General features: G+C 39.2%; 1 protein-coding gene across 3 annotated transcripts in view; it reads left to right on the top strand.

The window, feature by feature from the left end:
* The window catches only part of LOC119659766 (pituitary homeobox homolog Ptx1), a 146,149-nt gene that overhangs the window by 64,721 nt on the left and 57,237 nt on the right, over positions 1–24,191 (top strand). For 2 of the 3 annotated variants that reach the window (XM_038068046.1, XM_038068030.1), the window contains exon 3: positions 23,666–23,815. In XM_038068046.1, coding sequence (XP_037923974.1) covers positions 23,666–23,815 — 150 coding nt within the window. The remainder of the gene's footprint in view (positions 1–23,665; positions 23,816–24,191) is intronic. The other variant, XM_038068038.1, reaches the window with a different exon arrangement.

The raw sequence follows: 24,191 nt of genomic DNA, 5'->3' as shown, positions 1-24,191 counted from the left end.
AATGTCTAAGTCGTTTGCTGTGGGCCAAGTCATATGGCGGCATCTTCGTTTATCGCTGGGAAAGTTGAAGTTAATAAATTCTTTTCGCCACTGATTGCTTTGAAAATTTGCAAAGCTCATAGCCAAATAATAGAGTAGGCCACGTTATTGAAAGCGGCCACGATCCTTGTGGGAAAAGTATCTACTGTACAAGGGAAGGCTGACGAACTGCAGAATAACGACATCTGGTAATCGTGACAACGCAGATAAGATGTGTTCAAAAAAGTCTGGGTATGCACGTACAACGACCTCCCTAACGATAGGTAATCAATTAAGCGGAATAAGGAAACGAACTACTCCCTTTTTCTTTATATTTTTTTTTTATAATGAAAAATTAGCTGACGGTTTCGACTCAAGGGCATATGCAGTTCTTCAGATACTATCTTATTTCTGTTCTACGAAGGGGCGTGACCTAAAATAAGAAATCCTAAGTCAGCATCTTCTTGACGCACTAATTTTTGGGAGCAACTGACTCTCAAATTTAGTACACAGATCACCTGTGTTGGGCAAGTAACATATCCATATTATAAGCAACTGTCGTACTTCATGATTATGTTACTGCATTTATCTTATTTACTTTTATGAAAAAGATTGTTATACTTAATAATTAATATTCGAATGTTAAGGCAAACTTTTGACAGAAATTTTGGCAGTTTTTGTATTGACAAGTTTTTGAATTTCGTTAGTACTAGGGCGTCTTTTGACACCTTGAAGCACATTGATAGTGCATGTCCTAAATTCCGCCAATATACTAGACTTTGTCCTTAAAATTCATTTAAAGAACAGGCGCCAGATTTTTGGCCGTATAGTAATGAGGGAAGACATGGTAACAACGTCAACACCAAAAACAAAAACAACAAGTCCGGGAACGGAAGCTAAGTGCTTGACGTATGAAAGATTTTGTGTATTTCTTATATAGATAGCATGTGCATGAACCACAGTTGAGCGGTTTTTGAGAACAGGTCCTTGAAGTAACTGGCCCTTTTTGGACGCCGGCACTCCTCTCTTTTGCAGCCAATGTCAAAACAAATTCCGGTTTCGAAAAGTACTAATCGAGAAAGTGAAACCTCGAAAATGGTATCAAGTCTTACTGGTCAACTGAAAACAATAAAGACAGGAGAATGGAACTGTTGAAACTGTTTCTGGTACCAAGGGTCGAAACCGCAACCAATAGTCGCTATCATGATGAGGTGCTGCGATCTTGCTTTAAGCAGTTAGCAATCGATGAAGTTTTTCTGGAGAAAACCCATTGAGTGTTGACATATTTCGAAAAGCTGTCCTAGCCGTTCCTAGTTTAATATACATAGGTTTATTGTAACAAGCATCCATAATACTCTGATCTGTTAGGAGATGTTATAATGTCTAACTAGACAATGGTGTCGTTGATCACAGTGGAAGATTGTTAATGTGCGCTTCCATCAGAAGATGAGGAAGCCTTACTCAAAGAGATTGCGAAGCATTGTAATCGTTGTCAATGGCTTCCTAAGCTTGTGTAATAGTTATTGGTGATAACCTTGCGTGGTGTCATGAAATGTTTCCACTCGCTTCTTTATAGTTAAGATTGGATAGACACCAATGATTAGCCTTTTGTTTAGATACCTTACAAAGGAGGCGTAGGGTCTTACTTCACCATTGGTGTGCCGGCGGCCACAATTGTCTGGACCTATTCTGGTGGCTTAACTGAAAGACGCGTTGGATCCATCCATCGTTTGGATCAAAGGCATCAGGCAACTTTGGTTTGGAGGACTTGTCCCAAGGATGTCGTGCGTCACTTTAATAAAAGGCTTCTCGTATTGATAAGTATCTACCGAACAGCATTTGTGGGTGGGAAATTGAATTGCGAACAGTCTATCTCCATGGCTCAATGTCCGCTCAATGTATTGGTGCCATGGAAAAGTCAGTCATCTCGCCTTGAAACATGATTGTAATCTTGAATTGGTTATAATCATACAAATTAGTGTACCTATGTTGTTTAACTGACATATAAATAAATAGGCCTACCGATACTCTCGCGAGCTTGCTTAAGGCCCATAAATACCTGGCGAGCAAATGCGAGTGTTTTTTCATAGCTCTGTCGGTATTTTATCCACACCAGATGTTTTACTTGTCTTACATGTTTCAATTGGTTGTTATACATCTTTGTTTTCAGTTCGCCTGATTGAGGATGAAACTTCCTCCAGTAAACTAACCATGGGGCCAAATTACCCTTTTTGCCAAGAAGTTCCTGGAGTAAGACAGCATTCTTTCATTATTTGATTACTGATGTGTCAAAGTATTATCACCACCATTTTCATCGATATTCGTTTCGGAGAGCTTTTTGTTAGCTTCAGTTTTGGGCATGCTCTTTTCAGTTTATTACTGGCGTTGTTGTTTATATTAGATAACTAGGGTGGTAAGAAGAACTATCTAGGTTTACAAAGGTTGATTAAGAGATCAGGACTACCAGCGGAAAAAAAAGTGGGAGAATTGACATACAGGCCCGCCAGCACTCAAGTGAAGCTCCCTTGCACGGCTCTGTTCAATTCACGCCGGCAATATAAGGCTTCCTTTTAATTCTTTTCCCGACTTCTGCAAAAGCAGCACGTATCCTTAATTTACTGCATTCGAAGCCGGTTTCAATCTGAAAATTTAAGTAAAGACGGAAAAATTCAGTCCTGTTTCAGAGAGGCGAAATAGGAAGTAATGATAAAGGTTCGATCGTCGGAATTGAACCGGAAAACCCAAAAGCCCAGAATTGCGATAGTGAGAGAGAAATCTAAATTGGATCCTCGAACTTGATATCAGCTTTCTTGTGGGAAGCTAGGGATGAGTGATTTGCAAAAAGTAGGGTGTACGGCGCGGGATAGTGAATACGCCGTATGACTACGTGACACAAACAACAAGAAGTATCGAAAGGGCACTTCCTTGATAAACACCGACAGAGGCAGGAAGCGGTTTAGATATACTCCGGCATTTCAAGCTTTACTTTTCTTACTTTTACTTTTCAACGGCGCTTCGATTCGCAGGACAGCAATGAACATGCGATACGAATGTCTTTACTATCAGATTGAAAATGGTGGCGACTTAGGTAACATAGACGATTTGGGGTTTACTATACATAGTATCAAATGTAGACAGATATAACAAAGATTTAACAAAACAATATATTGATTAGTACCGCGTCATGCGTGTTTGCAAGTCAACGATTCGCTGGTCACCCTTTTTTCGTGCACAAAGGCACCCCCATGGCAGCGGTTGCTGACACGATCATTAAGATCGGGTTTTCGGGAGGCATGCTACAGGTTTCTATTTCTAGCAGTTACAATAAGGCGTCTATTTCAGCAACTGGTCAACCTGTTTGTGGTGCGAATGCGGTGAAGAAGTAATCATGATGTCCGTTGAGATAATAGTCAGTTTCATCAGCCGGCTATTAAACGGATCGATTTCCTTAATGACCTTATAAAAACTATCAGAGATGGTAATGTCGACACCATATTGAGTCCGTGGCTTACCGAACGAGAGGAGTGTATAGCCCTATTACTGCGAGATGAGCATATTGGAACAACTCCAAATATATTTAAATTTCCCCCTTCGCTAATCACAGTATTATAGAATTTATGGATTAAATTCTATTATGATTTATTAAATTAAGCAACATTATATTTTAAATTATTCCTCTTCAATGACTGCCAACCAACTGTCTTCTTTCTCTCTTTTCTTATCATTCCTTTTTATCTGACGTTTCTCGCCACCTACTCTGTTCCTCACTCTTGCAGCGAGGTCTGAACTGAGTGGAGCGCCGGTGGCGTCATCTGTCCGCTGGTATCATTATTGTTTTTCATTTTACTGAGGATAGTACTGACTATATTGCCTTAACCCCTTTTCCTTTATCTGGACCAGCATGCAATTTGCGAAATATATGCATAAAATTGACCACATATAAAAAATTTAGATAAACTATGGTCGCAATTCCCAAGTGGTTACCTCTCCATCTGTTTCCTAAAGCAATTCCCTACTCCAAAGAAAAAGTCATATTTCTCACTCTGTCAGAAAGATATTTTTTCTATAATACATTTCCAAGAGCACAACATCTTTTCCAACACAAAACTTTAAAGTGCAATTTGAAAGTCTACAAAGAGTCGACATGTAAGAAATGAGTATCTTCTCTTACGTATGTGGGTAGTATACGCCAGGATAGTGGATCGATCCTCTTAATCCTCCATCTATTTGATGTCGTGGCAACTTTCTACAATGAAGGGTTGGAATCGAAATATTTATATAAAAATAAGATTCACCTGACTTTCTGAAAATACCCAATATAACACCAAGAGCACGTTTCAATGTTTTTCAACTCCGGCTCCATGGAAGGAGTTCAATTTGTAAAGTTGTAAAAGAAGAAACAACAAAGCAATGGAGTGTATCAGTGGGAAATGGTTTTCAAAAGAATGGAAAATAAATTATGATTTAATATTGGTTTGAAGGGTTCTCCCTTTGCGAGGCTTAAATTTTCCAATGTTAATTTATTAAGCGGCTTTAGTAGATATTCTCCTGTTAGACTTACGAAGTAAGCTGTATTCTTTCCTTTTAAAATATGTAACTTACAAATTGCAATTCTAGGCAATAATTTTGAATCTTCTTTGTCGCTGCCTTCTTCTTCGACTTAAACTTTTCCCATTTTGTGCTCCGTTATAAACAGTAACCACACAACGTCTTAGATACTTGCAGCAGAAACACCCAATAGAAAAAATATCTTTCAAACAAAGTTTAGATTGAAAACGTTCTAGATGTCAATATTTTCTCACTGAAAATTATTACTGCGGTTAATCGTATTGAAACATGACCACATTCCCTGTCGAGATGTCGTTTTGTATTTGTCCACTGTTCGATAATTTATGTCCTCGCTACTGCACAGGAAAGATAGACGGGGATTTTATGTCGGTCCTCCTGGCTGTAAACCGAGTACTGATCATGCAAATGTATGCCTACATGTATGTGCTCTGCTTCCACTTTTTCTGACTCCTTGTGTCATCAGAATAATGTGGCAAATGTTATGGCCAAAGGACGAATGAATGAATGGTTTTGGTTTATGATGACCGGACAACAGAATAGTGTCCAGCTGTTCATGTGCCCTTAAGGATATTCGAACGATTGGAATAATTAATTGTTTTCGGGTTGTTTTGGGTATATTTTCATGGAAGAAATGAAGTTTTTGTGTGGGATGAACCCTGAGTAGGGTCGTATTTCATTTGAAAGAAAGTATTTAGTGCAGATTTGATAGTTCCAGAAGGCTTAGGTAAACAGTGGAAATTGAATTTAATGAGGAAAGATAAGATGCGGTCATGTAGGTGTGAACTTGAAACACCCACCGTTAAAGACTAATAAAATAAACTGTCCGTAGTGACATGTCGAACGATCCTAACCGAAATTTGTTCATTTAATCTCTTTCCGACTCTCCTTCCAACCCCTGCAACTAATATCCCAGCAAAGTGATTCTGCTGGAGGGCGAAGGAAATCCAATCTCGGCTCCCTTCACTTTCAATTCCAACATTAATCCTTTTCCCCGAAAATTAAGAATCAAATTAAGTTATTCATTAATTTGTTTGTCTGGTTACAGAATAATTTTACGAGCAGGCATTCAGGTTTAATACATCCATGTATGTATTCACGAATGTACATATGTCTAACCCTCCTGCTTGGATGGTCAGTTCACCTTATCAGAGCTTCATTGCGACCCTTTCCCGTTTATTCCGATAACAGTTTGCGCTATATTCCATTCTATACCATCTAATGTTAAGGGTGACATGAGTGTCTTATAGCAGAATTACCCCCAGCCTCGAAAACCGAAAAAAATAGTAACATACAAGGAAGATATCCTTGCCACGGAGAAGATCCAGAGACATAATAACACTAATACGAAGACAAATAAACTGGGTGGCGTATAATAACAATCACGGACTTGGTTATATCATCGTCTCGCCCCCAATATAATCTGGCAGCAAGGGTCGTCCTCGTGTCATCCTTATCGTGCTGTTTACGCATTCATACATGTAACGAGGACGAAATGATCATGGAGTGTATCTCGGTTGGGTGGAGGAGTCCTGTTGTCTTGGAAATGATGATGGGATGTATGTAACGTATGTTATATGGATATGAGATGGGAGAAAAATGTCATCCATATGGGACCAATTTTCTGCCCAAATAGAGAGACGCACGGAAATGTTGTTTAGGGGGATGCCGCTACTGCACAAGCCAAATTATAGGAGAGAATTCTGAGGTTAGGGTGATTTGGATGGTGTCATCATTGTGATTTTTATATAAATAGGAATAGAATGGCTAATATAGGTCCATATGTTGTTGTGATTTTTTTATAGTTCCATTTTCTCTGTGCACGTTTGTTGCTGGGGTCGATTATACTCATTTAGTTTTATAGAGGTTACATGTATTGATTCAGGGAGTTTCGGTCAACCCTTTTCGATGGTTTTGATTATGTTAGAAATGAAAACCATTCACAAGTTTTTTTTTCACTAAATTACAAAAGAACAAAATTGAGGCTAAATAGCTGGAAATTGTTTTTCTTAGAATCGTTTGAAGATTTATGTATCACATAAGGGAATGTCAATATTGTATCTCAATTCAATAATGGATTGCTAAATGGTTTAGTACTAAAGTTCAATGTGAATGATTCGAATCTCTGTGATAAGTGGGACAGAGGTGGGTCGAATTTACTGTAGTCTTTCGACGAATTAGGTCAAGTAAAAATCATAGTCGTGCTTTGAACCCTCTCAGAAACTGAAAGGCGTTATTGACAGTTGTTGGGCTTTTGAATCCTGAACTCTGGACTAGGTCCTGTTTGAATAGATTAGCCCACAACTTGAAAAGAATTCTCGCGGCTTACTTAAGCAGCCTTCATACAAATGATATGTATGTACCTGTGTGTATCGGGTCACTCACAAATCACAACTAACAACCAGTCCAGATTTAAAGCAAGGAGATCCACAGTAGATGCATGCAAGTCGCGGATCCGATATATTTTGGGGGGGTGCACAGAGTCGCGGAGCTTGACGAGTGGTGTTTTTCGTTACGCTTGATGTAAGAAATGCCTTCACTTCAGACGAAAAGACACTTTAGGCACACTAGGCAATGTTTCCACTCTGTTGTAGTCTATGAGATGCTAAAGGGTCAGAGAAGTTGGTGCTCACCTTGGAAGTAGCACAAGGATCCTTCCTAGGGCTGCACCTCTGGAACGTTTCCTACGATACGACTCGACATGTCAGAAGAGTCATGCCTGATTATGTAAATGACATCGAGGCGCTTGTTCAGAATGCACGGTCGAACAAGCGTCGCTTCAGCCTTGCACTGAAAAAGGATTCGACCAGCGGGTCAAAGCCAACGTTAAGTACGTTAGATAGACGTTCGACTCAAAGATGAGCTTTTGCGAGCAAATAAAACCAGCAGCGGACAAGGCTGCAACTGGAATTCTGGTCTTAAGTCGATAAATAGCAAACAGTGAGGGGTCCTACGTCTATCAAGCGATGTAGGCTAATAAGTGCAACGCAGTTCATTCTGCTCTACGGTGCGGAGATGTGAGCTGATGCTTTTGGCAAGGCCTGACAGAAGTACAGAAACTGGGAGCTTTGCGGGTGTCGTCTACCTACCGCATTATCTCTGTATCAGTCATACTGGTAATTGCAGTAGTGGTTCCTGTTGTCCTTCTTGGCAAGGATTGCAAAGTCAGGGACAAGTGCAAAAGTGAAAAGCCAAGGGAGTGGTTGTGACCACTGACACTAAATGAGTGGCACCTCTCTTGGTAAAATGAGATAAGATGAATTGCGCAGCTCATTTGCAACTTGGCACATGGTTGAATCGGAAGCATGGTGAGACTGATATTTCCCTACCCAACTCTTAAGTGAGAACGGAGGTTTTCAGTCTGTGCAGCAAAATTGGGAAGCTAAGACCCCCTGATTGTGTGTCTTTCATTGGGTTTGTGGACGACCAATTTGTCAAAAACTTCATTTGGACTTAGGGAAGATCTTTTCAGACAACATTATCGGGGAGATGCTGAAGAGCGCTGAAAAGTGAGGCCGTGTTCGGGTTCTTCTTGTTGCAAAAAAGATAGAGCTTGACTGGTGGAGGGGCCCGATGGTAGGAGGTTCCTTGAACTAACGGTTACCTTTCTCCTCTCCCCTCCCGTTGGTGAAGGGAATTCCTTGTTTTGAAGGTTCCTCAACGCAAGAGAGCTCGGGGGCCAGCCTGAAACAATGCAATGGAACTCGCGTTTGCCGAAGCAACGTTTGTACGAGTGACTAACTTATTACAATTGTAACATACTAAGTTGGTCTTCAAAAATAATCTACAGGCTTTTGAATTCCTGAGATGTACCCGCTGACCCTTTGTGCGTCAACAGTAAATCTATAATATGATGTTGAGGGATCAGCTAAACGGGGTGTTATCTTATAGTGCTTAGATTAATCTTCTGTGCAATTTTGTTTTTGCTAATTTTATTATTATACCTTCAGCCGGTTGGATCGAGGAGTACGACCTCATTGTAGCTGTTGAAATTCTCACGTGTAGATTGTGCGCGGACTTAAAAATATCTAATTTATTTGTGGAAGAAAGTTCTTCCCACTTGATTCAGTGCGTCATCAAGCGGATACGACTCACAGCTCAATCGATTTTTAAATGATTAAAAGGAACGTTACGGTTAAAAAGAGTCCGTTACTTTGTCAAACAATCAAACAATTGGCGATGGCGATTCCAGTGTGATGTTCGCCGAGGATTAGAATCAATGATCCTAATTTATTTGTAATTATCTATTGTCGATATGTTACCCTATTTTGGTGCGGCATCATTATAATTGGATATAAATATTCACCGAATAGTATTGCTTGTTGCACTCGACTCGTTCGTCCTGGCAGAAGTTATACTCTAGAAATAAACAAATTCCCACTTCGTCATAGTCAGTGAATCTTTATTAGTAACCACAATGTACCGTGCGACCGCCGCATTGATATGAGTTTTTCTCCCCCATTCTACTGACCCAGCTTCTTTTGAATGTCCTTGACCTGAGTGCCCTATGTAGGTATATGGGCAATCTTCGCAAGGTTAGGTCTTCTCAGCGCCTTGGAATGTATGATTTCTCCTTCATCCTACCGCGTCAATACTTTCTTTGGCCATAATGCTTCGGAAGGACGAGAACATTTCCACTGAGTATGTTATACTGGCTCGTTTTATGCCCTTACACATTCTCTCTTGCTTGAACAGAGTTGTCAACGGATTTCGTTCATCGTTTCCTGCTTCCTCCTTATTAAACTATGGAAGAGCTTTATTCAATTTTCAATGGCAGTATTCACAATGTATGCTTGGTGCATTGTGTATTCATGGGTTTCCTGTATATGTCGAATTATATTTCATTATTTTTCCTTATTATTTCGACCTCGAGACAGGGAATTTCTACGTTCTTTTTCCTATTCCATATTCTATAATGGAGTGCGACTTTTTGACTTGATTCAGTATATTTTGCTTATACCCATTTTTCACAATTGGCAGAACGACATCCATACAGCGTAACTTAGGTTGGTCTTGTGGTCCTCCATTTTCCTAAGTCTGCTATAAAGATTTCACTTAGTAGTGGATAATGGGTTTCTCTTTGCTGCTCTTTTAGTCGTTTCATAGTATTTATTTCTGAAAGTAAAATAGTTTTTCTGGCATACAGCTCGCCACTAGTTTTGTAAGTTTGGCTTTCCCTTCTCCGCCCGCGGTGCTATCGTGCTTCTTCGATCCACTCTTCTAATTTCCGAGAAGCTTCATTCACTGGGAAACTGGGATGCTGGGAAAAGTGCCTTTACATCGTATGGAATTAGGATTTCATCATGTTCTGCGAGGAACTCCTTTAATCTCCCGATGACTTTTGAGTCTTTTTAAGGTTTTGTTCGTAAAACAAAACCTTATTAAAATCGGTTTACTGTCTGTCTGTCTGTCCGTCTGTCTGTCCGTCACACGCATTTTTCTCGGAGACGGTTGTAGCGATTGGCACCAAATTTGGTAGGAAGGTGGGAACTGCGAACGCTCACGCATATAGTGAGTTACATATTTTTACGTCGAATTTAAGGGGGGTCCCCATACATGCAAAAGGGAGTGTACATTTTTTTTCTCATCAAATATAGTCTTGCGGGGTACCAAATTAAAGGTCTCGGTTAGTACTTTTCGAAGCAGTTGCTAGTTTTGACATTTATCGGAAAGGTGGGTAGTGCGGAGGGTTGAAATTGATCATTTTTTTAACGAACGCATTCTCAGAAACTAACCAACTGCAAAATCTGAAAAAAATCAGGGGGCTGTCACTATATAGTGGCTAGGCTCCGAAACACCTTCCATACCGATACCTGCTCAAATAAAGTTAATAATAGTACATTACTATAATTTTTAATAATTGATAGGAAAACCCCCCTTAAGTTCACCCTAAAATCACGAAATATTGCAGCAATATAGGCTAGAGTATGATCCTGTCAAATTTGGTGAAAATCGCATTATTACTAATAAAGTTATACTAGGTCAAAACTGTCGCTTCTCTGCCAGTTCAAGACTATGAATGTCAATATCACTTGAAAGTGGTTATTTTCCCATAATATATGCATATATTACGTGCTATATACTAATGGGACAAATGCATACTCAAATCTCTTTATAAAGCAAATACACAAAACCTTTCATACCTGAAGTGGCTAGCTTCCGGTTTCCCGAATTGTTTGATGATTATGATAGAGTATCATTATGTTCGATCCAGACCTACCTCTAAAACATTCCGGTTTTTCGTCGGTGGTTGTGATTTTCGGCTTCAGATAAGAGAAATTTTCAATGATTTTATGGTAATGCTTTTATTCGGCTTCGCTCAGCCTAAATAGTATTATTAATTTTGTGGGGATACCGAATTCTCTCGCATCCTTGGAATCAATGAAAACATGGTGCAGCTGATGGCCACATTCTAACAGTTTTTCCAACGACGGCGACTCAGCAAACTAAGATAGCGGAGAATATCTAGATGGTTCTCAGTAATGTGATATATGTATCGCTTCAAGCAGATCTGAAAATTATAATATAAAGGCATAGCGATTTTGTGCTTGCCGAAAGATTTCCAAATAGAAGCCTCACCATATGACTGGGTACTTTTCCAAGTGCCGATGACATGAAACCTGTGAGCAATTTTAAATACCTTCCGTTTCACCTCTAAACGAAAACGGCGTAGTAGATTTAGCATAGTCTCAAAGGGATTAACCCATAGCTATTCCGATCAATGCACTGTCAAAATTCGTTTTACGTGAAGCTATTCTACATTTAGTGTCCTGCTAAGGTAAATAGAGTGTATTGCCGTAAGGAATGGATGCAAAAACGCTTATGGGGACGCCTTATACTTCACATAGAAGTGGTTAAGAATACAAATCTCATTCTCATTCATAAAACCCAAAACTTCCCTTTTTGACGGAATCATTAGCCTCAAACATCCCCCTATGTTAATCCCCAAACAATAAAAAGCCAAAGAGATGAACAATTTTCAAAAGACGAAAAAATTGTGGTAAACGTGCCGTACATCGTTTCAGATTCATTTTTTAATGGCAGACAGATGATGAGATTAGTCAGGCCTCGATGTCTGTCAAGATTTATAGCATTACTCCTCTATTTTCGGACTATACCCCGAGTCAAAGCAGTCGGCACATCCATCTACAGCTTGGGGCCTTGTATTGGTGAAATTTACCATTTCACCACTTCAACATTTTTCTCCTTACAATAGATCATCATGTTGATAGTACTACTGTGAGCCAAATGAAAATTGAGAAATTTAAAATCTGAAAATTGAGTAGATTATCGGGTTTTCCTTGCGGTTTTATGGCCCATGTTGGTCGATTCTTGCAAGATTTCATGCTACTTTCGGGTTATTAGTTCTCCTTCCCAAATAATAAACAAATTTTAAGAAATGAGGTGAATTCATAACTATTTCCAAATGTTTTGTTTGAGGACGTTTCATTTTTATTTTCTTTTTATTATAAATTATTGCCTATCTGGCCGCCAAACTGATTTATGTTCAGTGCTAACAAGTGGTCACCTCTTCAGCGATCTTGTAGGGGCGTCATAATATTTTCAAATTTTCAAACATCTTGTTAAGATAATCGATTAAGCACGCTTCAGATTTGGATTAGAAGTAGTTAAGAGCTTATTTAGTTTAGTCAGTTTCAATTTATCACAATATTTTAAAGGATTCCCCAAGAGGTATTAAGCGATATTAGTTGGCCAAATAATAAAGGTGTACATGTGGTATGGTATGACATCATGGGGTAGCTTTAAATCATCTGGTTCTTCATTTGAAGAAACAGATGTGAAAAACAAAGTCGATACCACAGACTGTTACATGTAGCAGCATAAACGTAGGCTTCTTCGTAACAATAACTTCCAAAATCTCTCGATTCCATCAAAAGCAAAGCAATGAGGGTTAAGGTTCAAATAGAGGTATTTTCGCCTTTCCTATGTGAATTTGAAATGAAGTTTTGCTTATTTGATGAAAATTTGAGATATTTTTGTGTATTGTATTGTATCTTTTCTTCCACTCTAAACAAACATGAAATCGTCACACCCGAAATAAACATGTCTGGCCGGTTGGCCGAATCATTTTCATTCGATCAACGATCGCCTGAACGGTCAAAACTGACCGACCAACTGCATTCCATCCAAATTTTGATCGCCGGTCAAATGCGGTATCTTCAGGTGGAACTGCAGACTTTAATGGGGCTGGTCAATCGACTACTGTCGACCATATGGCCATATGTCACATTTAGGTAATGGTGACCGTGCAGGTCCGATCGCACCTAAGTGGAACTTTACAGAAATCTTCGTCAATATTAGCTTTCATGCCAGCGCGTTAGTTAGTCCAGAAATGGGGAGAGGGTGGTTCGCATGTCTTTTCCTATCTGCCATTATATGTATTATATATAATACACAGTACTGCCATAAGTTCTGACAGTACTTTGAAAATCGATTGTAGCAAAATTAGCAAAATAGTTTGCTAAGTAAGCACACATAGTGGTTGCTCGGTTCTTCCCATAAAACTTCAGACGCCTGGGCCACTCATCGATCGCTGCATGAATTGTTTTCACTATACTGGGCTTCAAAGTTGTCAAATTCGAGTATCGACGACGACAGGCGACCTCTTCTAGCTTATTCCCAGAGAAGTTAGCCGATGCTATGGAATCTGGCACGTTCACCGATAACCAATTTTGAATTTTCTTGTTCTTTCTTCTTGTGGGCTGGTACAGAATCCTGAAAGCGTCAATCATTATCCTCGAACAAACTTTCATTAAGAGGCTCAACTACGACCTCTAACCTCTGCTCATACACCGCTAAGGCGGTCTTGACACCGGAAAGTCCCCACCACACCACATCATTGAAGGAGGGTGGCGCCCCCTTTTAATGCGTGATATTCGACCGTTAGCCTGATAACATGGCCTCCCATCCCAGCCGATCATTTTAGCGATTATCCGTACAAAAGATTATGCGATGCTTATTTTTTGCGAAGCGTAGTTGCCCTTTATTTTGAATGCCGAAGCCAAGTAATCTGTCGAGCTACTTGCGATCTGAATCTGCTGGGGCCTCCAAGCAGATGGAGGTTTCTGGTTCATCCGAGATGCTAACAGTTCACAACGGCATGTTTTGATCGCGGTACATTTGAAAATGGGGAATGCCACTTTCAATTAACTCAGCGACTTCTTCTTCTTCATAGAGTTAAATTGCGCTTCAAATAGTTCAAGCATCTAATGTAACAGTTCTTGCAATAGCCGCGATGATTTTTTTCTTTTTGGAGATCGCCACCTGCCCTATTTCTTTCTTCTCAAATTGCACTTCTTAACCAGAGCAAAGAAAAATTCTCAGCCTCACTTTCCGCGAATCATTTTCCACATACACCCACAACAAAAATCCCCGTAGCATCAGTCATGCATTGTATGAACCCCGCAAGAAAAGGTTAATGATCATTTTGCAAAATTCGGAAATTTGTGTATTGCAATTGGAAATATTTTAGTGGTGTTGTTAGGATTTCGAAAAATCCAAAAAGTGAGCAGGTTCTCTGAAGAAAATTTTCAAAAAGATAATTGAAAAGATCGTTTGCAAATTATTATTTTAAAATATGTTACTATTTTGGGTGGTTTACAAGACAAAAATTGTTTCTACGATATATGGAAGACAAAGATTCTCCCTAAAGTTCCCACAAACATTTTATATCATATTTCAGCCTTTTCTTTAAATAGCTGAACCTCCTCGAGAATATAAATACCGCAAAATATCCAAAACCCTCACAAACTCAATAAACTTAAATAACTCATCGAAATCCTACCAAAAAGAAATATTATAGTCACATTACTCTTGCAGGGGCCAAAAACATCATTCATTTACCCATCCATTCATTCATTCCGCCATTCATTGTTCTTTTACCATTGATGTCCTTTACTCTAGTGTAGCCTGACATAGGGCGAGAGTATCATAAATCATTACATTGCAATTTTGACTTTTCGGGACAAAAGGAGGCCTGACAAAATACACACTGTGTAGAACAAAAAAAATCCACACAATCAGGATGAGAGGGCACTTTTTTCGTTACGAGACAGAAGGACTCCGAAGAAGGATGATGCGTTTTTGGTAAACAAACAAAACGCCCGGCAGATGTCCGAATTGGCAATTTGCCAATAAAATCTTATGTCCCAGGCAATTTTGATTGTTGTATCGAGATAACCCCAATGCTACGTGGTCAGACTCTTCGGATACAAGCATACGTACACTTAACCATTTGATATTTCGTGCAGAAGGGTTAGAAGATTTTGATTCCATCAATAAAGTGGTAAACCAATAATTTCACACCTCGTTTGACTCAGAGGAAATCCACTGCGAATTAAGAATGTTCGTTTTTGTTCTTCAGAGGGAGACGATTTTTCAGCTTTACCAATGCAGGAACGCTAAATAGGTGTTTGATTTTTATGAACAAATCTGTTCACTAATAAAAAAACTGACTCCAATCCCGAACACTGAACATGCGGTGCAAATAGCTAACAGAAGTTTATAATGACCCCGTGCAGGGCTATTAAATGGCTTTCAGCTCATTGAAAAATTATTTTAATTAGCGTGTTGGATTCTCATCCTGATGCAAGTAGAGCTCAGCGGGGGCATTAACATAATGTGGTGCGAGATTTAAATTAATTTGGAAGTGTTTGCATATGTCGTGTTGCCTGATTAATTGGGATGTCTAGAGAAAGCTGGGGATGGAGCAAGAATATGATCTGATGTTTTCCAAATAATCAGTTCTAACCAGCTACCAGCATTCTAGTGGGTTTCATACATTTTTGGCATCTGCACAAAGGAAATTTGTGTTGTTTGCATTTGGTGCAAAATGATGTAATAATTTGTTAATTAAACTTATGTTGTGTTAAATTATTCACTTAGAAGCTTAAAGAAGTATGTAATGGGGAACTTCATCATTAGCAATCAAAAATATGGGCATTGTCATTTTAAGCGTTTATATCTCTTTCGAGCAAAATAAGGCCGTGGAAGTGCAACTGTATGACGGTGGTGTACTAGGGCCAAGTTCACAAAAAAGTTTCATGACCGCAAGCATAACTTTCGTAAAATTTTAGCGTTTCTAAACCACCCTAAACTTCTCGTTTCTCCTATAGCTCTTCCCACAATTTGGACATGTCACTTTAGATATGCAGCTGGATTTGTTCTTTAATTTGCGATCCTTGAGGTTCCTAGCCTGATTTTGAGCTGGTGAATCCTACTCGTTGAGTCCTTGTCGATGTTCAATCCTTTTTAAGTTTCGACGAAGCCAGAGAGTATATGACCCATATTCTTCTTATCTTTTCGAAGTTATTAACGAGGAATGTCAGTGCCCTCAATTCAGACCGTTACTCCTCTTTCCGCATGGGTCTTTCAATAATCGACGGTTGGAAGCCGTCCTTCACTCCGGTGTCGATGATATACTCCTTTTCTTCCTAAATCTTCCAGCACTGAGGGGCATGGTGAACAATCGATGGATCATTTCATGGAAAAGCCCATTTTATGTGAATGGAAGTATTTCGAATTTTTAGGAATCGTTCGCTGCGGGTGTATAGGTTTTCGATAGATATCAAAAGAGATTCTCCTTTTCCTCCGTAATGGTCCTTAAATTTAGAAATTGGAGTTCTGCATTGTCCTCTATTTCCGTTGTGAATCTTAGCTTCCGATGTGACTTATTGTTTTTGTTTTGATGAACAATGGTGAAAATGTCATCTACATATCTTGTCCAGATCTTTGGGATCAGGTCCTTGGCATACAGATCATTCTCAATCATATCCATGAATACGTCACTCAAAAAGGGGGATAGGATGCTCCCTATTGCCACTTCCCTGGTTCCTTTGTAGAACTTCCGTTTGAAAGCCAGGGTAGCTTTTCGTCATGCATACCCCCGCAAGTTTCATGAGCATCCCTGTTTATTTTTTTCCACGCCGAGTACGTGGACTTTTTACATAATAGGCACTCCTCCAGATAAAGAAGCGATATCCGGTGTCGTGAATTCCACATCCTTCAGCTTCCTGATGAAGTTCACTCTGAGGGTCTTTCCAGGTTGTAACCTCGAAGTTCTGTAAATTTACTCAACAGCAACTTGACGATAGAGCACGAGGCAGCGGGGTATATGAAGTGACATGTCCAGATTTGAAGAAGAGTTGCACAGTACAAACGAAAAGACTGGTATTGTTACGCTGTCGAGAGCACAAGGGAGAGGCGGAAATGGCCAGTAGCAAGAAAACAAGTGCATATCGCCGAAATTCATGATAAGACGGTACATTATAGAGGGAAAGCATAGCATCACATGGGACAACGTAGAGATCATCGAGGTGTGCAGGAACAGTAGAAAGTTGAACGCCCAAGAGAGCTTAGCGATCTTAAAGGAACCAGAAGGGAACAGATTGAATCATGACATGGGTACCGGGCAGAAAAAGCTTCAACTATGTAAAAGTTAATATTTAAAGACCAGAATTGTATAAAATATCTTAGTTGAGCAGGTGCTCAGGTAGGGCACCACTTGTGCCGGAAATACGTATTTACGAATAAAATTAGCATATCCCGTTTTAGAAGTAACATTAACTCATTTTATCTATTTTGATTCTAGTAGAAAGCGTGTAGCCCCGTCATTTTAAAAAGAAAAATCTAAAATTATAATCGTGTGTATTTAATTAGCTACACTTATGTAGTTACTGAAAAAAATGTTATTATGCTTATTGTGATCCAAGGGAGTTCTTCTGTTCGCCATGTAGGACTTCCAGAAAACCTTGTTGTGTTGTTTGTACTGTCCTACAGCCGGAATTTCGTGCAAAATTGTAAATAATATTTTTTTTTTACTTCTGAAGAGCTGCTTAATCGATTCTTATATTATGCTAACAATTTAATAATGTGCTCACAACAAAATCTTGAGAAACGGTTCTCTGGGGGTTTCGAACAGATGCAACTCCTTAAAAAGAATTGGTATATTACATACTATCCTGTCCTTCCTATTTCAAAGGTCCTGCTTGGTTATCCCATAGTCTTAACTACCTCAAGCTGCGGTTGCCAATAATTATAGCCCCTACCTTGACAATGCTTTCTGATGCTCTCGACATCTTAAGTTGATTTTGCATCAGATGGATTCAAATGATTGAATGGTTCTCTGATGATTTTCTTTCCTAATAATGGTACCAAATTCGAAATTTTTCTGATCATTGGGAATATTAGCAATTCAGAACCAGAGATATACCCCGGTGGAATTGCTGATGTAGAGTACAAGTTCGGGAATTCCGCTGACAAAGAAACTTAGTACCTACCTTAGTAACTTAATAAGAAAAACTGGAAATTCATATAGGCATTTTCTAAATCATTGCCATTCTACGATGAAGTTATTGTTGACATTAAATTTCAAGCTGTCTTGTGTCGTGAAGGTACCTGCGAGCATATTGGGTTCTGTCAATAGCGGAACCCGAATAAGTTATTGGGCTCACAGCATCGAACTATACCGCCTTTCTCAAACAAATAGAAAAGAGAGAGTAACAGTTAAGCTATTAGCTAGCTTCCGCACTGGTACAATTTCTGTAACCTTCCAGTCTAAAAGTAACCATCATTGATGCAGTTATTTAAGACTACAGAGTGAAAATTGAGAGTCCTTCGCCAAGATGCCTCTTTTTCAATTCTTTATAGAGAATAAAGTTTCCAGACAGTCTCGTCTTGCTTATAGTAATTTTTTCCGAACTTTAATTTCATTGTCATTACCCCTAATTCTGCTCAAGCCAAAGCGAAATATAAACATCTATGACACAACCAGAATTCGAATTCGGGCGCGACATCAAGATTTATATATTTAACCAACTCAGTCATCAGTACACGGTGTACCACAATACGGACCCGGACCGGAAGAATCTAAAGCTGCCCTTGAAGAGATAACAAAGGCACTTTATTGTTTGATATACAAATTTGAGACCTGAAGTGCGCAAGAGCTTTTCTTGGGATTCTTGGAGTGAGAAAGAAATTAAACATATAGCATATAAGCAACTTAGAAAAATGAAAATACACTACCAGGCACTAATATGTACATCTACGGTGCCCGATTCAGCTGTGCCTATACCTTCTTCGGTGAAACGGCCGCTGAGAAACAACGCAATGATATTTGGAACCCCTTAAGGTTACAATCGTTTCAATTTTTGTTGCATATATTACATAAACGCATATAAAATCAAAAATTTGGCAAAAAGGAACTGGTCCATCAAAAACAAAAAGCGCTACCTCCCCCATTCTCCCTCCTAAGAAAAATATGGCTCTGCTTAGATCAGTTTAGCACCGAACCAACACATCGTGCCCTAACTAACCAAGTTTTACAGTGGCGATTTATATTATTAAGATTGTACTTAAAGCTATTCGAAGCCAGGATTGTTATAAAATCATCAAGAGTGATTTCAAATTTTGGATGATTAGCCTAAAAAGGAGGGTCTGTAGCCGAAAAACGTGGCATTAGGTTGCTTTCTAACAGCTCCATTTCAATATGAAGGGGATGTGTTCTCAGAACAATGCAGTTACCGCCCTTCCGCCTGTCCAGGTTAAGAATCCATACATGGGAACAATCATTATCTAGAAACCACTTCGGTCATTTTCAATTATTCTGTCAGCCGTAGTAATGTAATCATAGGCTGGCGAGAGTGGATGATTTTAAACGTTGCCAAGCGGTTTACACGATGATAGTGTAAATAGTCGTCAGATATTATCTTCTCACGAGTACTGAATAGATGGTGTTTTAATGTAGGGTGACATGAATTTAATGACATGCCAATTATACTATTATCTCTTTTCTTAAGGAGTCGCCTAGTAAATTTGCAAAGCAAACTTCCACGTCAAAGTAACCGATAAAATACAGGAATGAATGTTACGTACAATTTTTTATCAGTACAGAGTTATCCCAGTCATTCAAATGATGCCTAAACTGACTGCGTAGAGTCTCTCGAATGAGGACGCGAGCAATGGTATTTTGCTCTGCGACTGTACAGGAGAACACAACAGCTCGAACTCCACTCGCACGCTTGGCGAACCCTAGACTCCATAGGAAAGAGACCTTCTAGGGCATTACAGAAACAATCCCTACAGATAGTATTAAAAGGATGCACCTCGGAATTTTATATTGATTATTACCAATGTTATATTCGCAGTCGTCGCCTTTATGATACAAGTCATGTCCATTATCCGCATACGCCAGAGTTAAGGCTTAACGAGCTGTACTTCTTGATAAATTTGGAGAGGGTCATCCAAAACGTAGGACTAGCCTAATCTCGCTTGTGCCAATTCCCCTAGACATGATGCGATAAAAGGAGGAAGCACTTAAATGGTGTAGACCAGAAGAAGTAGTCATTATAACAATAGGAAAATGCATGTACTCAGAATTCTAGAAAATCAAACTAAGGAAAAAAATCAGGCATGTACAGCATGAAAAAAAAAGAAACTGCTGACAAGACCTAAAATGAGAAGGAATAATCAAGAAAAATCAACAATCGATATAATGCGGAAATGATGCAAAAGGGATAACAAAAAACGAGTGCAGAATATATTTATTTTTTTAATCTGTAACCTTGTCCCGTTTGGTAGCAGAAACGGTTCGTGTATATCGTCCGGATGAAGTCGGAAGGCTCTCAAGTCACCATCTAACGTGTTAGGTTATTATCGTTTCAATCGGTCTTTAGGTAATTTCCCATCGACTTCGTTGTTTAGGCCAATGTTAGCCACTAAGTTCTCATCATCGAAAATTACTTTATCATGCCATCAAGATGCCCCTCCCAAGTTTTCCATGGTTGCCAATCTCCTCATTTTGGACATGACCATAAGGTGTTACCCAACTGACCTTCATCTCCTTTATCGTGACACGGCATGCATTGCCTTTGGTAGTCGGGCCGTACGTAGAACTTCAGAGGGCAACAGGGTGAATTGCATTGCAACATATTTTGCACGTGAGATGATCGTCGATGAGTTGAACAAAAAAAATGCAAGTCGTGGCTGACAAAGTAAAGATGGAGGTGCATGATGTAAAAACTTTGAACTGCTGAAGTGCATTCTCTTCGTAAGTTTTTCTTTTAGAAACAATCCTCTGACTATTTACATCATGCTACCGTCATGGCAGATTATAAATTGCCTTCTTTGAACTTGTGAAGCCGAAAATGGAGTCCTATGCCGAATGTAACTTCAGTCCATCAGAAGATCGACATGTGGAAAGTAAAACCCATTCAGCTGTCATCCTTGCAACCTGTGCTATAGTCTCAATAATCTGGCCTAGTGGGTTCTGTTCTTGATTCACACTGTCTTCTTTCTGTGTATGTACAATCCACATATCTCTAGCAGCACATTTTTACATGGTCTCACACGCATCATTGTGATGCGGGCTTTTGGATTTTGTCTTCAGCCCATCCTTAGGTTGGTCGTCCCTCGGTTCGGTTGGCGGGAAGGGAGTTTATGCATAAAAACCCGTATATTGTTACCATAAACCCCTATGCAGGGCTTAGTGCGACAATCACAGCTGAGCTTCAAATCTCCCCATGATTTTTTGAGAAGCTTGCACTCTTCCTCCACTGTTCAATGGCACACAGTTGTAGGGCGCTCCACTTATCGCTTATAGTAGCACAGAGAGAGCATTGGCTTGGAATCAACTTGATTTTGATATATTTAAAATCGCGAAGGCTGACCTAGCGCCGTTAATACTTTGGTCGACATTAATTTGGACGCCGCCGTCACCAGCAACGGCGCTACCTAGATATATAAACTGTTCAGCGACCCAAGCACATCTGCGAGAAATAAATCTTCAGGAAAACATAAAAATGATAATTCTGCTGGGCATGACTTGTAATTCACCAGGTATCGACGCACCAGTGATCAAAAGACCAACTGCGAGAACAAATCTGTACATCATATAGTTGCGAGTATATTAGAAAAGACTATATAACTACATGTTATCAGCAGTATAATCAACATCTATAAGGATTCGCATTATCCTTCATTTCTTCCACCAAAAAAGCGCCAGCATGGCCATACGACCAATCGAGTCGCTATGATTCAGGACATTTCGCGCTCAACTCGGCATCCAACTACAATACCAGGCTCCCCGGTTATCTTTGCAGAAGCAGCAGTTACTTAACGATTTAATGACATATTTTTTGCAAAATACTCCCAGTAATCTTCCCAATAAAATTTATCCCATGAAGCTTAGTCATAATCTCCACTAAATACATTAAATGAACTTTTAAGTAGTCCACTAAGCGGAATTAATTCTCTGTTTGTTTGTAGCATTGCTCGCATAAATCTTAATCCTTGTGGTCTCAAGATTGCAAATAGCTCTAAGTCTTGGTTACATTCATTGTACAAAATCGCGGATGCTTCGAATATTCTTGATATACAACCTTCGTGAATGGAAATGAATTATTAAGCGTGCGAAGAGATAAATTAATGTCCACGGGATATTCAGTTTGATATGAATTTATAGCTTTGAATTGTCCACAGTATGAATGTTTCAAGAAGGTATTAGCATGTTGATGGTCTTTGTTCAATAATAAGAGACAGTGTGACGGCAAATCCGAGATAGTACATTCCAGGTGAAGTAGATTGAAGAGTTAAGTAACCAGAAGCTATTTCGAACCTTTTAATTATTTGAGCGGATCCAACCCTCCTCATTGACTTTTATAAATTTTTTATAATCTTAAAAATAATCCCCAAATTTTCATTGTCAAAATGCCTGAAAACACTCAGATGACAAATTCATTTGGTACTAAAAACGTGTTAAACCGTCTGACAGCGGTCGGAAAACCATTGGCAGTGACTAATTTTACACATTCGCTTGCCTTAGTAATTTCTGGGCTACAAATTGGCCGTCAACATCAACAAGACATAGTAGAACATCAACACCGTCATCACCTCAACTTTTTCATCATCAAGATGCTTGGGTTGACTTGATAGTCTTGTTTGAGCATAGTTTAATGCTCATTTAACACACGCTTACCACTTGTCAAGCTACAAGAATTTCTCACAGATTTATCTCTTTTGAGGCGCGTATTGAAGGAATTCCCATTCCAAATGTGCGGTAGAAGATACTGGAGTAGTGGGTGTATACGCCGGAAACCGTCGCAGATATCGCCCTGTTCGAGATCTGAATTCTGTAAATTTATTATTTTCGCTTAATTGTTGTCTTTATTATGAGAATCGTGGAGTTGCTCACACATTACTCCCAACTTAGTGAAAAGATATTGGTCGTGTTGACTAACTTACAAGTTTGAGTAAAAAATCCTCCACAAGGGACTTTCTCCTCGATCTCATACAAATTTCCAAAGTACTTCGTTCTACTCTACTCCAAACACTAATTTGTTTGAGGGTTAATTCGATGCATCCAAGCCGTGCGCTTACATGGGTAATTAAACAAAAGATTTATTGCTTCACAACCAATAGCACTCCTTGAGAGGCGACCATTCGAAATTAATTAGGAAAATTATGCGGAACAGGAGACCATCAGATTCTGCATCACATTAGGGGTCATTAAATGGAAACTCCAGCACAAATTTTATAAACTTTTAAGAGAATAGTACTCAGGATAAACTGCCAGGATATGCAATTTCAAGAGGCAATCTATATAAAGGAAGAAAACGCTTAATGCAACCCAATAAAGATTGCAAGAGGTTTTTAAAACTCCTGGGTTTGCTGCCGGCTATGGAGCTTCTCACTGAAATGAAAATACAATAGACCTGCCAAGGAGAATCTTGCGGCCGTTACGACAGGAGGTTATATTCTGCTATTAATGAATATTAAAGTTAGTCTAAGGCCATAAATCCTTTTATGATCCTTTTAATAGTGTACTAAAAAAGAGTATCTCTTTGCCCGTCTGGAGTGCGGCTAACTTCTTGGCTGGGGAGCTATCTCAGGGACTAAGGTTTTTTTTTTGACATTTTTGTAGAGTTCTCAAATTGCGATATACACAATACATGCTCCTTACTATTATATAATGAATCCTGAGTGTTTTTAAACTTCAGCAATTACTTTCTTAAGTTCAATTTGCCACTTACTTGAAACTGGAGCCTTTAAATTTTTTCTTGTGTTGGTTTTCTATTTTCAGTGTGGGCTGAAACTGGTGATTTTCGTGATACAACGCATAGTTCTATGACAGCTGTAGCAAATAGTCTGGATCATACACAGTTGGGATTTCAGTCATCTTCAATACGAAGTCGGAGTAGAGATCGAAAAAATGATGGTAAGTGTGAACTTCTTTTAGTTACTTTCGGGTCTGTATCGCCAATCTTTAGACATATTCTTCAGAATATAGCTAGGCCTTGTAAATAGTGTTTTGTGGAATGAAAGAGACCTGGGGTCTCATCCAGCCGATGATGGACCGTACCAACTGTGTGGAAAATATCTTTTGAGTCAGGATCTGAAAATATGTAGATTTAATTTTTTTAACAGTTAGCTAGTTTTGGTTATATTTATTTATAAAATTAATTAACCATCAGGTTCCCCAGTTTTCCCCAGATTCTAGTTTTTGAAGGTTTTGTATAAAACAAAACCTTATTAAAATCGGTTTACTGTCCGTCTGTCTGTTTTTTTTCTGAAGAGGTGGAAATTTTCATAAG

This window comes from Hermetia illucens, chromosome 1 (genome assembly GCF_905115235.1).
Source record: "Hermetia illucens chromosome 1, iHerIll2.2.curated.20191125, whole genome shotgun sequence".
Lineage (NCBI taxonomy): Eukaryota > Metazoa > Arthropoda > Insecta > Diptera > Stratiomyidae > Hermetia > Hermetia illucens.
Note: the sequence above shows the minus strand (reverse complement) of the source record. Positions and strands in the feature narration are given on the sequence as shown.